The 12,667-nt window shown below is 42.8% G+C and overlaps 1 protein-coding gene across 1 annotated transcript in view; it reads right to left on the bottom strand.

The window, feature by feature from the left end:
• SNTB2 (syntrophin beta 2) overlaps positions 1 to 12,291 on the bottom strand; it is a 102,428-nt gene extending 90,137 nt beyond the window's left edge. Inside the window, exon 1 of the mRNA XM_040633517.1 lies at positions 11,697 to 12,291. Within this exon, the coding sequence (XP_040489451.1) occupies positions 11,697 to 12,276 (580 nt within the window). The 5' untranslated portion in view covers positions 12,277 to 12,291. The remainder of the gene's footprint in view (positions 1 to 11,696) is intronic.
• Between the last annotated feature and the right edge of the window lie 376 nt (positions 12,292 to 12,667).

Raw genomic sequence — 12,667 nt, 5'->3', positions numbered from 1 at the left:
CGTTCAGTGAAACATTGTGTTTCATTTGGGCAAACATTTATTTGTAAAGGTGGATACAGTTTGGAGAATGCTACTTTGCTAAAATTGATGTTTTTCAAAAGTAAAATAACATAGTAATATACTAAAAATGGAAGAGCTAACAGAAAAAGTTTGGTCAGAATGATTACAAAAGAAAACTGATTTTTGCATTACAAAGCAGTTAGCAGACAACGAATAAAACTGTTACAAGAATACCGAAGACATTAGTTTATTATTTTTACTAATAATACATTAAAATTATTAAAAGGTCAGTGCTTCAGAGTCTTGGAAACCAGCTATTTCATGAAGTGTGTTCGCTGGAGTTTGAACATCACTTGCTCGTTCCTACCTTTGGACATGCCACTGCCCTCACAGAGAATATTTATGTCTATCTTCTCTACCTCCCCTCTCACTCCCTGCCCCACCCGTCTCTCACCTGATGGAAAACACTTTCCTAACATCAGTTGCTTCCTTATTCCAAGTTCTTTCAGCATTTGTCTACCACTTGTAATGTATCAAATAATGTAGGTTAATTTATGTGCGTTTATTAACATGTATAAACCCATTCTGGGTACTTCTTAAAAGTAGGGCCTGTGCGGGGTGTGTGCCTGGTTGAGTCACTAGAGCACGAGACTCGTAATCAGAGGTCATGAGTTTGAGCCCCCCTGGCCACAGAGTTTACTTAAAAAAAAAGTAGGGCCTCTGGGGCTCCTATTTTCTTTCCATCTCTCCCAGAGTGCCTACCAGGGTGTGGGTATTCAATATGAGCTGATTAATCACGTACAGCTATTTGTGCCCAGCATGAAACATCCTAGACAAAGGAGAGGAGACGTTAACAATAATCTCCAGACAGATGCAACAACCCAGAATCCATGAACACAATTTCCTGCACATTAAGCCAGTCATAACAATAAATCCTGTTGGTCTTTAGATTTGCTAGCTTCTTAACCTAAACAGATTCATCAGAGAAGCAGTCTCTTATGATAAATACCAGGACGTGTGGCGGCTGATAAATCTGAATAACTACCTTGCCTCTACCACCCTAGTGCTGTGACCATCGACAATTTACTTCATCTCTCCAGGCCTCAATTTCTTCACGCTCATTATGCCTGCCTCATAGTGCTGCTAAAAGAATAAAGTGTGATAATGCACATAAAGAGCTTAGCGGAGTAAGCTCTCAATAACATCATTATTATTTCTCTTGTTTCAATTTTTTTTTTAAGATTTTATTTATTTATTTGAGAGAGAGACAGACAGCCAGCGAGAGAGGGAACACAAGCAGGGGGAGTGGGAGAGGAAGAAGCAGGCTCACAGCGGAGGAGCCTGATGCGGGGCTCGATCCCAGAACGCTGGAATCACGCCCTGAGCCAAAGGCAGACTGAGCCACCCAGGCGCCCCTCGATTTTTTTTTAATTTACAATTTAGCTATAAGATATTTTGGGACACCTGGCTGGCTCAGTTGGTAGAGCATGTGACTCTGGATCTCGGAGGTTATGAGTTTGAACCCCACATTAGGGAGGCACATTAAAAATTTTTCTTTTTAATTTTTTAAATTAAATTTTTTTTATTTTTTAAATTAATAATAAATCAATAGCTTCAATGTCTGCATTGTAATAGTGGAGGCAAGTTTGCTTAGCAACCACCCCATTCCGCATTTCACAGTTCGGTGAGCCTGCCAATCTTGATATACCAGGGACGGGCACGTGACCCAGGCCTAGTCACAGTCTCCATCCTCTTGAAATAGTGATAGTCTGAAGACTGGACAAAGCAGAGCTAATCAGAGTCCTTCCGAGAAACTGATATGTGGGTGCTAGAAGAAAAATGTTTCTTTTTTAACAGGGGTTATTAAGTTATGGCAATATATTCCTAGAACTGCCAGCGCCATTTTAGCTGACTACACAGAATTAGACTCCACAGCAGGAGATGTTGCAGCCAAGATAATTTGAGCCTTTGGATCTCTCTGGACCTAAACCTAGATCCACCTCCAGTCTTAGGAACTATATGAGGCAATACATTCCACTTCTGCTTAGTTTGGTTTGGGTTTCTGCAACCAAAATAATTCTTACTAAAAAAAATTGTACAGGGGCGCCTTGGGTGGCTCAGTTGGTTAAGCATCTGACTTCGGCTCGGGTCATGATCCGAGGGCCCTGGGATCAAGCCTCCTGTCCAGCTCCCTGCTCAGTGGGGAGTCTGTTTCTCCCTCTCCCTCTGCCCCTCCTACTGCTCATGCTCTCTCTCTCTCAAATAAATAACATCTTTAAAAAAAAACAGTTTTATTGATCAACTCATTTTACTAAAAAGTCTATGATTTTTCTGTGTCTCTTTCAAAATCAAAGCTTCCCATTTTCCAAGTGTGAAGTATAACATTTTATATACATGACATACTATTCTTAACTGGTTATATGTCAAAGAATTCTAGTAATGTGTTGGGAGCCACGTCACAGAAACAAACTAAGTTTGAGTTCTATAACTCTTTTATTCTTTTCAAAAGGCAAATCTACTGACACCGTAATCACTGGCACTTTGTGTTCATATACAAAATTATTTCATGAGTTGTGTTTTTTAAACTGAAATCAAACACAAAATTGTGTGAAGGCATCAGCATATTTTCCTTACACTGGCACTCACATAAAATAACTAAATAAAAAAAAAAATAACTAAATCGACTGTATTTCTCCAGACACAAAATATTAAACACACCAGAACATACGGTCATTTCTCCAAAGCCAAAAGCTCCTTTCTGTAATCTAGGGAAAAACCCCTTTAAAGGAAGAATATGCTCTTATGCTGTGTGACTAGATGTAGAGTAATGTTTATAAACTAAAATTTTTCTTCTCAGTCCCCAGAGCCAGCAGAGTTGTATCACCCAAGTGCTTTTTTTTTTTTTTTAAGATTTTATTTATTTATGTGACAGAGAGACAGCCAGCGAGAGAGGGAACACAGCAGGGGAATGGGAGAGGAAGAAGCAGGCTCCCAGCGGAGGAGCCCGATGTGGGACTCGATCACCGGAACACCGGGATCAGGCCCTGAACTGAAGGCAGACGCTTAACAACTGCGCTACCCAGGCACCCCGCACCCAAGTGCTTTGTAACAAAGCTGAATGGTGTAAGCTTAATATCTTCTCAAGTATTCCATTTTTTCCTATTATCCCTAAATAGACATCTCAGGGCCGGGGTGCCTGGGTGGCTCAGTCAGTTAAGCGGCTGCCTTTGGCTCAGGTCATGATCCCAGAGTCCTGGGATCGAGCCCCTTACTGGGCTCTCTGTTTAGAGAGGAGCCTGCTTCTCCCTCTGCCTGCTGCTCCCCCCGCTTGTGCTCTCTCTCTCTGTCAAATAAATAAACAAAATCTTGGGAAAAAAAGAAAAGAAAAGAAAAAGAAAAGAGAAGAAAAGAAATCTTAGGGCTAATTGATTACATCCAATCTGCCCCCACAGCCTGTCAGTTCTTCCTTTAAAACAGTGGCTCTCAATTTTCCACCCAATGTTTTTGAGGGATCAAATGCCTATGCTCGCAACAGAGGCCCACTGACAGGGATTTTCTACAAGTGTCAAATCTTTGGGTGCACAGGCAGTCAGAAGGAGGCCATCTAGGTAGAAAAAGGTCCCCAGTGGATTCTGCTGACCCCTGGCAAAAATCTGCTTCAAATGCTCTTTGAATTGCGTCATTCTTTCTATTCCCAGTTCTACCACCACCACCCCCTTCAATGGTCATCACCTCTGCTTTGGGCTGCTTTCATTACAACAGCTGTAGTTTTTCCCACCTTTCGTCTTTCCTCTCTGCATTGTATCCAGTGCATCCACTGCTGCCAACCCAAAATTCTGTTCCCATCATGTCACTTCCTGGCTCAAAAACAGATTGCATCAGTTCCCCACCCCTTCTATCTCTTCAACCTCTTCCCCTGTCTGTTGGCCTTTTCTCCTTGCCTTACAAATATGTCCCAATTCTTCCCCATGTAAAACAAAATAAAAAACAACCAACTACAAACGTAAAACCTTCCTTGGACACTTCATTTAACTCTAGTTACCATCATTGCTTCTTTTTTTTTCTGAGAAACTTTTAAAAATCGTGGTCTACTCTCACTGCCTCTTGATCCTGTCACTCTGCTGAAATTGCTCTTATGAGAACACTAATGATCTTTTCTCTAATTACCAAATGCAAGGGACTTTTCAGTTCTTGACTTTCCTGGCTTCTGTAGCATCTGAAGATGCTGATCACATCCTCCTTTTTGGAATTCTTGCCTCGCCGACCTGCACTGCACCATTTTCTCTAGACTCCCTCCCTACCTCTCAGACCATTTCTTTCCAGATTCCTCTTCCTGCACTCCTTGTTTCAAATGTAGGGGTTCTGCAGGGTCCCATCCTGGTTCCACTTCTTTTTAATTTGCACTCTCTCTTGATGATTACATCTACACTCATAGCATCAAATACCACCTCTGCCCTGACATCTCATAAATCTTCATTCTCACATTTCTCTTGACTATAGACCATGCTCTAGACCAGCTGCTGGACTTTTGCACCCGGATGTCACACAGGTAACTCCATGCCCAAAACCAAACTTCTTGTCTTCACTCACAACACAGTTCCTCCCCCGTTACTTCTGGTTTCATAGTTATCTGGTTTCCCAGGCTAGAAATCTAGGAGTTATCCTCCACTTTTCTCTTTCCCTCAGCCCCCAAACCAATCATTTAGACTTGCTGTTTCTTTTCCTTTCCTTTTTTTTTTTTTTTAAGACTTTATTTATTTATTTTACAGAGAGAGAGAGCACAAACAAGGGGAGCAGCAGGCAGAGGGAGAAGCAATGTCCCCTGAGCAGGGAGCCTGATTCCACGACCCTGGGATCATGACCTGAGCTGAAGGCAGACGCTCAACTGACTGAGCCAACCAGGCATCTCAAACCTGCTGTTTCTATCTCCCTAATATTTTTCAGCCTCATACTGTCCCATCCAGTCTCACTATCATTATGGTGTTGCAACAGCCTCCTAACTGCTTTCCCTTACCTCATGTCTTGAGCTCCTACACTTCATCTGCCCTTCTGAACTTCCTAAGGCATCACTCCCTCATTTAAAGCACTTTAAATTAGCCTGGGTGGCTCCCCAGGCCTAAAACTTTTGACAGCACACACCCACCAAGTAAAATGTGAGTCTACACCCTCGATGTGTGAAAATTCATTAATGCATATATGTTATTAAACATCCATAAAATACAGAAAGAGAGAATGGCATATAGATTAAATTAAGACAATAACATATTCCCAATAAAGTCATACTATTATTAGCTACTCTATGACTCAAACTACAAGATAATCTTAGGGCCAAGTTCATTAATAATTATTATGTGCTAATCCACATTTCAAATAGTGTTCTTGGCAATTTCATTTTTTAGGCTGACTTCTTGACAGATATGATCACCTTGAAATGTGACAAAGAACTCCTACTAGAAGAAATGTCAGCTTTACTCTTTGTTATTGTTTGTAGTGTTATAATTACCTTTAATCCATGATTTCTTTCTGCAAATCTTTAAGCCACTTACTCATTTTGTGAAGACTAATTTAGTTAAAAGCACATAATATAATGTATATCCACTCAGTCAGGCTCAAGTAAACTACAATAAGTCACAATATGGTAATAGCAAATTAGTAAGGTTACCACTCTCAATCCCTTTGCTTTGTGAGGCTTCAACTCTTTCCTCGAGACATCACCTCATATATCAAATGTGTAATGGCCCCATCTTGTAAGACTGAGAAAACCAGTGTCATGCATACACTAAATACTAATAAAGCTCAAGTTCTTTTTTCAGGTTGAAAAGTAAATATAAACCCCACTAAGAGACGACTGCTTGCACTGCATACATGGCCCTTTCAGGCACACATTTCCTGTACCTTACCAAGCTTTACTTCTCTCAACACACCAGCTACTTGTTATTGTTACTTTCTTACCTTTGACGTGCCGACTCCTTTGCACTTCTTTCTCTGCTTCCAGGGCACCATGTTCTCACCTCTTTTAAAGCACTATCACAACCTATTACAACTGTTTCCTTACTAGCCTAAAGGGCAAGGATTACTCCCAATTTTTAATTCCCACCATCTACCACAGCACCTTGTTTGCAGTAGGTACTTAATAAATGTTGACTGACGGAATGAAAAAGGTCCAAATTCCTCTGGCTGGCTTTCAAGGCCTTGCATAACCTGGCTCCAATTATCTACCCAGCCTTATTTTCTTCCAAGCCCATTCCTATTCTCCTCACTTCCCATCATATGTCATGCTCATTTTGGCTTTTGTTCAGGTTACCCCCTCAACCTGGAAGGCCTTCCATCTACAGAGAAGCAACCTGTCCTTCAAGCCTCCGATCTAATTATCCTTTTCCCATGAATGTCACACTCTACTCTTCCACCCAACAACTGATCATTCCCTTCAGAGAACTCCCGAAGAGGGAGTACTACGCATTTGATCACTTACTCCCTATGTGGCAATTTTCTCTCCCCAATTTCAGTCTAAGTTCTTCGATGCCAGGGACCACCTTCAACTTATTTTGCACGCTGATCTCTCACAACGCATTGCAACATGATGATGCACAGGAAAGGCTTAAGAGACCTGAATGACTGGTTGTAGGTAGCATAGCACAAGGGAGAAAGCATGACCTGGGTTTTAGCCCAAGTTCCACCACTAATTAGCTAGTTGACCTCAAACACACCACTTAACCTCTCTGGTGATTAATTCCTCACCTGGAAGATAAGACTTTACAACCTTTAAAATTCCAGGTAAGGTTTTTCTTTTTGCCCAAAGAACATTAAAATTTTTCCTCCAAAAATCAAGAGAAATTCTGAGACCTTTAGTAACTCACTTAACTTTAATGAATTATAGTGTAATCATTTGTAAAACAAAGATAAACAGCCCATCACCTCCAAGGACCCGGTAAAGGTCAAATGAGAAAACGCATATAAAAATGCATAGATAGAGGCGCCTAGGTGGCTCAGTCAGTTAAGCGGCCAACTCTTGATTTCAGGGTTCTGAGTTCAAGCCCCACATTGGGCTCCACACTGGGCATGAAGCCTATTTAAAATTAAAAAAAGAAACTTTTTAATGCATAGAGCATTTAAAAATGCTGATAAAAATGTAAGGCGCTATTATACTATTATGTTATTTAGTGAAAAATGCAGGCAAGCAGCATTATTTGTTGTCCAGTTAGTTAGGATAGTGTGTAAATCTAGCCAGGAACAGGCACTGGATCCTCAAATAATCCATCATCTCAGAACAGCAGAACACTTCCACAGCCATAGGCCGTACCTCATGCCTTATGTACAAAGACACACATTTGATCACCAAGTAAAATAACCTTTATCCCGGAAGAATTACACAGCAGGTAACATACTGAAGTTACTGAGTTATCAGTTAAGATCTAAATTAAAGCCTGGTTTTGGTTTCTAAAAATGTTCTTAGAATTTTCATAACCACTCTGTATTAGAATCAATAAACTTTTCATATTTTGATAATCATTTGGAGGACATATTTTAGCATGAGGAGACTCTATGAGAAGTAATCTGCTTAAAAAGAGTTTCTCACATAAACATGTCTAATCATTCAAGTGCAACATGATGAGGCTGGTTAATCAAAAAGAAACAAACACAGCAACACACACTTCCTGACAATTTATATGTTGTTCAAGAGACGAATTAATGAATACACATGCAAAGTCTCAAAGAAAATGTAAAATGTTTTCCTTAGGAGACTCTACACTTGTCCAACGAACAAGGAAGAAAGTGGCAGTGTAGGAAATCGGAGTAGCTTCTTTAATTCAGCAGCCTAATAATGTCAGCAATATGTTACGTGTCCCCTAACATGCACAAAGAACCATAGTTATATATAACACTCAAAATCTCAAACCACCCTGGAAACAAAAATTATTTTCAATTTTCAAATTAAATTTCATGCCAGTCCACTTCCTCTATATACTTAACCATCTTCTTTTTTAGTAGATTTGATAACAAAACTTTTGGAACTACATTTAGGCAATAAAAGATGATTTTCCAACAATATTCCAATGAGAATTGCTTAAAAAAAAAAAAAGATCTTTTCTCAAATATCAAACCTTAAGCTGAACACTTTATACTGTCTTCCCTAACCTCTTCTGGAACATTTTTTGATATATAGTATAATTGGTGTTCATTTAATTTCACAGCCCTAAAAATATAAATTCTAGAAGCTTCCTAGTTAGACCCTATTTTTAGCACTCAAGATAGAGCAAATTCAACATACAATACCTGATAGGTGAGTAGTTACCCCTTCATGCTTACAGTCTGAGTATCTCTGTACAGCATATCTTAATACCAATGCCAACAGTCACTAGCCAAAACTACAAGCACACAGTGAAAAGCAAGTTCTAAGGTTCTGAGTGGTAAAATCCCTTCTCAACCTTTTGGCTAAAATCAAGGGTAAGGTTTTGAGTGGTAAATGTAAAGAGGAAAAATCAAAGGGATGGGAAATAAATGCAAATTTAAAAATAAAATAGTTGGCCTATACAAGAGATGACAGGAAAACAAGATCAGAAAAAGGTGTTTGCAACCAAGAAACGCAAACTCATTCTTAACCGGTCACCTAAAGTAATCTTTATTCTTATCACATATTTCTTTTCAAGTAAAATGGCCCCTTGGATTTTAACAACTTGGTAAACGGGCTATTCTGAGAGTGCTTGTGTCATCTCACAGCGTACCTTTATGACCCACTCCTACCTTTCTCATTCACACTTTGGTTTTTGTTATTGTTGGTTTACTGCGGTATTTCCAGTCCCTGAGAAAGAGCCCAGCACACAAATTGTCAAATGAATAACAACCCTTTGAGGGAGGTATTATTACCATCCTGGTTTTTCAGATGAGGAAACTAAGGCTTAGCAAGGTTGAGAAACTTGCCCAGGGGTTACAAACCACTAGCCAGAAACAGACCCATGTCTGTCTGACCACAAAGTCCTCATTTGTACTTACCCTCACTGGGCAAAATAACTTCCTACTGTCTGTCGTTTGTGTGTTATTTACTGGTGGCAGCTTTCTCTTAGGGGAAGCTTCAACTTCTCCATCAAACTTTTCCCAGGCATCCTCAACCTCTGACCCCCACTAAGGTCTTGTACAGATCTCTCCTTCCTATGTGCTGTGTCCTCTCCAGAGTTCTATCATAACATCACTTTTAGCCCTTCGCTATAGTTATTTCTCATCTCTCTCTCTTATCTCAACTCCAAACTTACTGAAGGCAGGAGTCAGGTATCTTCAAGTGCCTCTGGCACACGGTAGAGTTGAGTAAATGTTTGATTTATGAATGAATAATCCTGTCAAATCCATGAGATAAAAAGGAACTCTTTAGCTTAGTTCCCTAACCACAGGCAACCAGAGACTACCGTTTTCCTTTGCTTGGGGGTGGCAAGGGCGTGCCTGAAATTCCCTGTCCACAACACAGAAGAGCATCACTGTGCTACTTAAGGCAGCTTTTCAAGTTTTGAGACATCTAATGGAGGAACAATAAGGTTCCAAAACTTTAAGGGCTAAGCATAAAATCTATCTTTTAGAAGTGCCTACCTGGAGGGAACACTAGCTTTTGATTTTAAATAATGTTTGACTAGTACAGTTAAATCACTGTTTTCAGTGATTTTACATATTCTAAGTAATTTTATTTTTATATCTCTTTGGCTTGAAAGTATAATTTCATACTTCCCCACACATTTAAGGACAAAAACTGCTTGTCTTTCACAAAATAGGGAAATAAAATAGAACCTGTGTTAGGTAAAAAGGCACTCAATAAATATGTTATTATGCTGCTATTTGTAAAGCCTCCTTCTAAAAGCACATGTGGCCTATTTTAGACTAATGAATACTGGGCAACATTTACTAGATGACTTTCATTTAATTGGTATGAATACCAGGTTCAAAACATATCTACACAAAAAATATATGGTGAAGAGGTGAAATGTCTGCCATTACCGCTGAGTACTACATAAATAGTATTACTTCAATATTCTGGTTCTAAGAATTTATAACCAAATGCTTAGCTAGACCAATTTCAAGGTGCACATTTAAGGTTACAAGGTTACAATTTGTTTTTTACACCCACTGCCCAAGCCACAGTCTATAATTTTACTACATTTATTAACACTAATTTCTGAGCAGTGACTGGCCCCACCTATAAGTGAGATATAAATAAGATTTATAAATAGGATATTATAAATGGGACTCTGGAATTTCATACTTGGACCACATGCAAACTAACATTTTTCCAAATATTTACAAGCAGACTTGGAAAAAAGTGAAAATCACTTTGCCAAGCTGGACTTCTGAACTCTCGATTCCATGACTAGTCTCTGCCTACCCCTATTCCCCACCCATTCCCTTCTGCTCTTCCTCTGCCAGGAATACCCTCCTGACTCATCTCTGCCTGTCTATGTCCATTATTTCCTTAGAGACCTGGCTCAAGATTCAGCTCCTCGAAAAAGGCCTCCCTGACTAATCCTGATTTCCACTACTTCCTAACTTTGCATTCCCTTGGCATTTATATATAGTCTGCATTACATAATCAGTAACTTAAAGCTGTTTTGCATTTTTCCATCACGTCCCCAGCTAAGACCAAAGAGAGGAACATTATCTTTTATATCCTCTTCTACACAGCCAGCAATAAATGCTTCCTTCTTGAATGACTGAATCACCAGTGAGAGAAAGGCAATCGCTCACAAATTTCTGGAGTGAGTAACTGGATTTTCAGATCACCTTGACGATACTCTACCACCTCCAACATGCATGAGTACTTCACGGAAATGAGATTTACTTTTGTCTTCCATAAATTCATCACAAAAGATCCAAGTTACAGATCACGAACGTACTTAAAGCAAATAATAATAGCAGCTATTCAATCATATCTTGAGATTTAACATTTCAGGCTTCATTTAAAGCCTTGAAGCAGCACGCCTGTGAATGGCAGGAAGCTGGCACCAGTCTTGCAAAAGGGGCAAAACTCTAGTTGGCAGTAAATGTTCAAACACGTGAACCTCCACCGCTAAACAAGACTCATAAGCCACACAAACTTGCTGTTTCAGCTTTCTGGCTTCGATGAAGTGCTATGATCTCTTTTGGTTATTGCCGAGAACCAATGATGGGTTAAATTCCCATAAATTAACCAGTAGTTTCGGTGGTTTGCCCAAACAGACCACTGGCATTAGTGTGGATGATTTCTTTTTCTTTTTCTTTTCTTTTTTCTTTTTTTTTTTTTTTAACAGACCCTCTCTCGCCCCGGGGAGCCAGATGTGAGTGAAGAAAGCGCCAACCCGGCACTTCTCAGGAGGCAAAGCGATACCTCCAGGACTTGAGCCCTTCAGTATCTCTCTAGTTCTTAGTGTCAGCTTATCTTGCAGAGGCGGGGCTTCAAGCGCTGCGGCTTTTTACTAAATCTCAACCGAGTCTTCCTTAGGGACTGAAAGCCAACTTTTCCTAAAAGGAGCATCAGTTTTTTCCATACTCAAAGCTCTAGTAGGCAGGGTCCAAGGGAGAGCCAGGCTACCGGCGCGGGGAAGCAGAGGACGGGAAGGGGGAGGGAACGGACTCTCTCCGCAAAGGGGGCAGGATGGCAGAAACAAAGTGAGCGCCGGCCAGCAGAGCACCGCCCGCCGCCCCGCCGCCCCGCCGCCCCACCGCCCGCCGGCCCCGCTCACCCTCCAGCAGCACCTCCTTGCCCGCGCGCTTCAGCGCCTGCACGGCCTGGTCGTGGGTGGCCTGGCGCAGGTCGGTGCCGTTCACCGACAGGATGGCGTCGCCCAGCCGCAACGCCCGGCTCTGGTCGGCCGCCAGCCCCGGGAAGATCTTGGAGATGAGGATCGGCATCCGGTTCTCGCGGCCGCCCTTGATGCTGATGCCCAGGCCGCCCGCCTCCTGCTTCACTACCCGCACCCGGCGCACCGGCGGCGACGCACCCGCCTCGCCCGCCGGGCCCCGCGTCGGCGCGGGCGGGCTCGGGGGACCCAGGCCGCGGCTGGGGCTCCCGGGCAGCGAGTCGCCGGCGCCGCCGCCGTTCGGGAGGCCGTTGAAGGCAGCCGCCGCCGGCCCCAGAGCCGGCTCGGGCTCAGCCGCCGCAGCGTCGCCCGTGAGGCTTAGGCTTTCCCCGCTGAGCTCGGCCACCACCCGGACCCAGCGCTCCCTGAGGAGCAGCTCCACCAGCCCCGCTTTGGTGGCCCGCGTCCACACCGCCATGGCCGGCCCCGCTCCCGCCGCCGCAGTCGCCGCAGCTACCCTCATTCCAGTCAGGCAGCCTCGGCGCTTCCCCCTTCCCGCCCGAGGGGGCGGGTCAGGCCCCTCCCCCCGCAGGCTTTCATTATTCATGAGGGGCCACGCCCATCGCCCGGAGGGGCGGGGAGAGGCGGGCGGGGCCACTTCCGGGAGGTTAAGTTGTTGCGCTGAAGTTAGCCCAGTCTCTTGATGATCGCTGGACGTGGGCCGCCCGGGTGCGGTGGGGCTCCGTGTCACGTTCTCCTTCCGTTGGTCTCCGATGGCCACCCCCGAAACTCCTGACCTCTACCGCACAGTTCCAGCAGCCCCGGCCCGGAAAGCAAAATCAGCTTCAAGAAGCACTTCGCAAGCCTGCAAGACTCGGTTGCACGTTCACTCTTGCATTGATTGGTTCATTATG

This window comes from Ursus maritimus, unplaced genomic scaffold (assembly GCF_017311325.1).
Source record: "Ursus maritimus isolate PB19 unplaced genomic scaffold, ASM1731132v1 scaffold_19, whole genome shotgun sequence".
In the NCBI taxonomy this organism is placed as follows: Eukaryota; Metazoa; Chordata; class Mammalia; order Carnivora; family Ursidae; genus Ursus; species Ursus maritimus.
The sequence above is the reverse complement of the archived record's forward strand: the minus strand, read 5'-3'. Positions and strand labels throughout refer to the sequence as shown.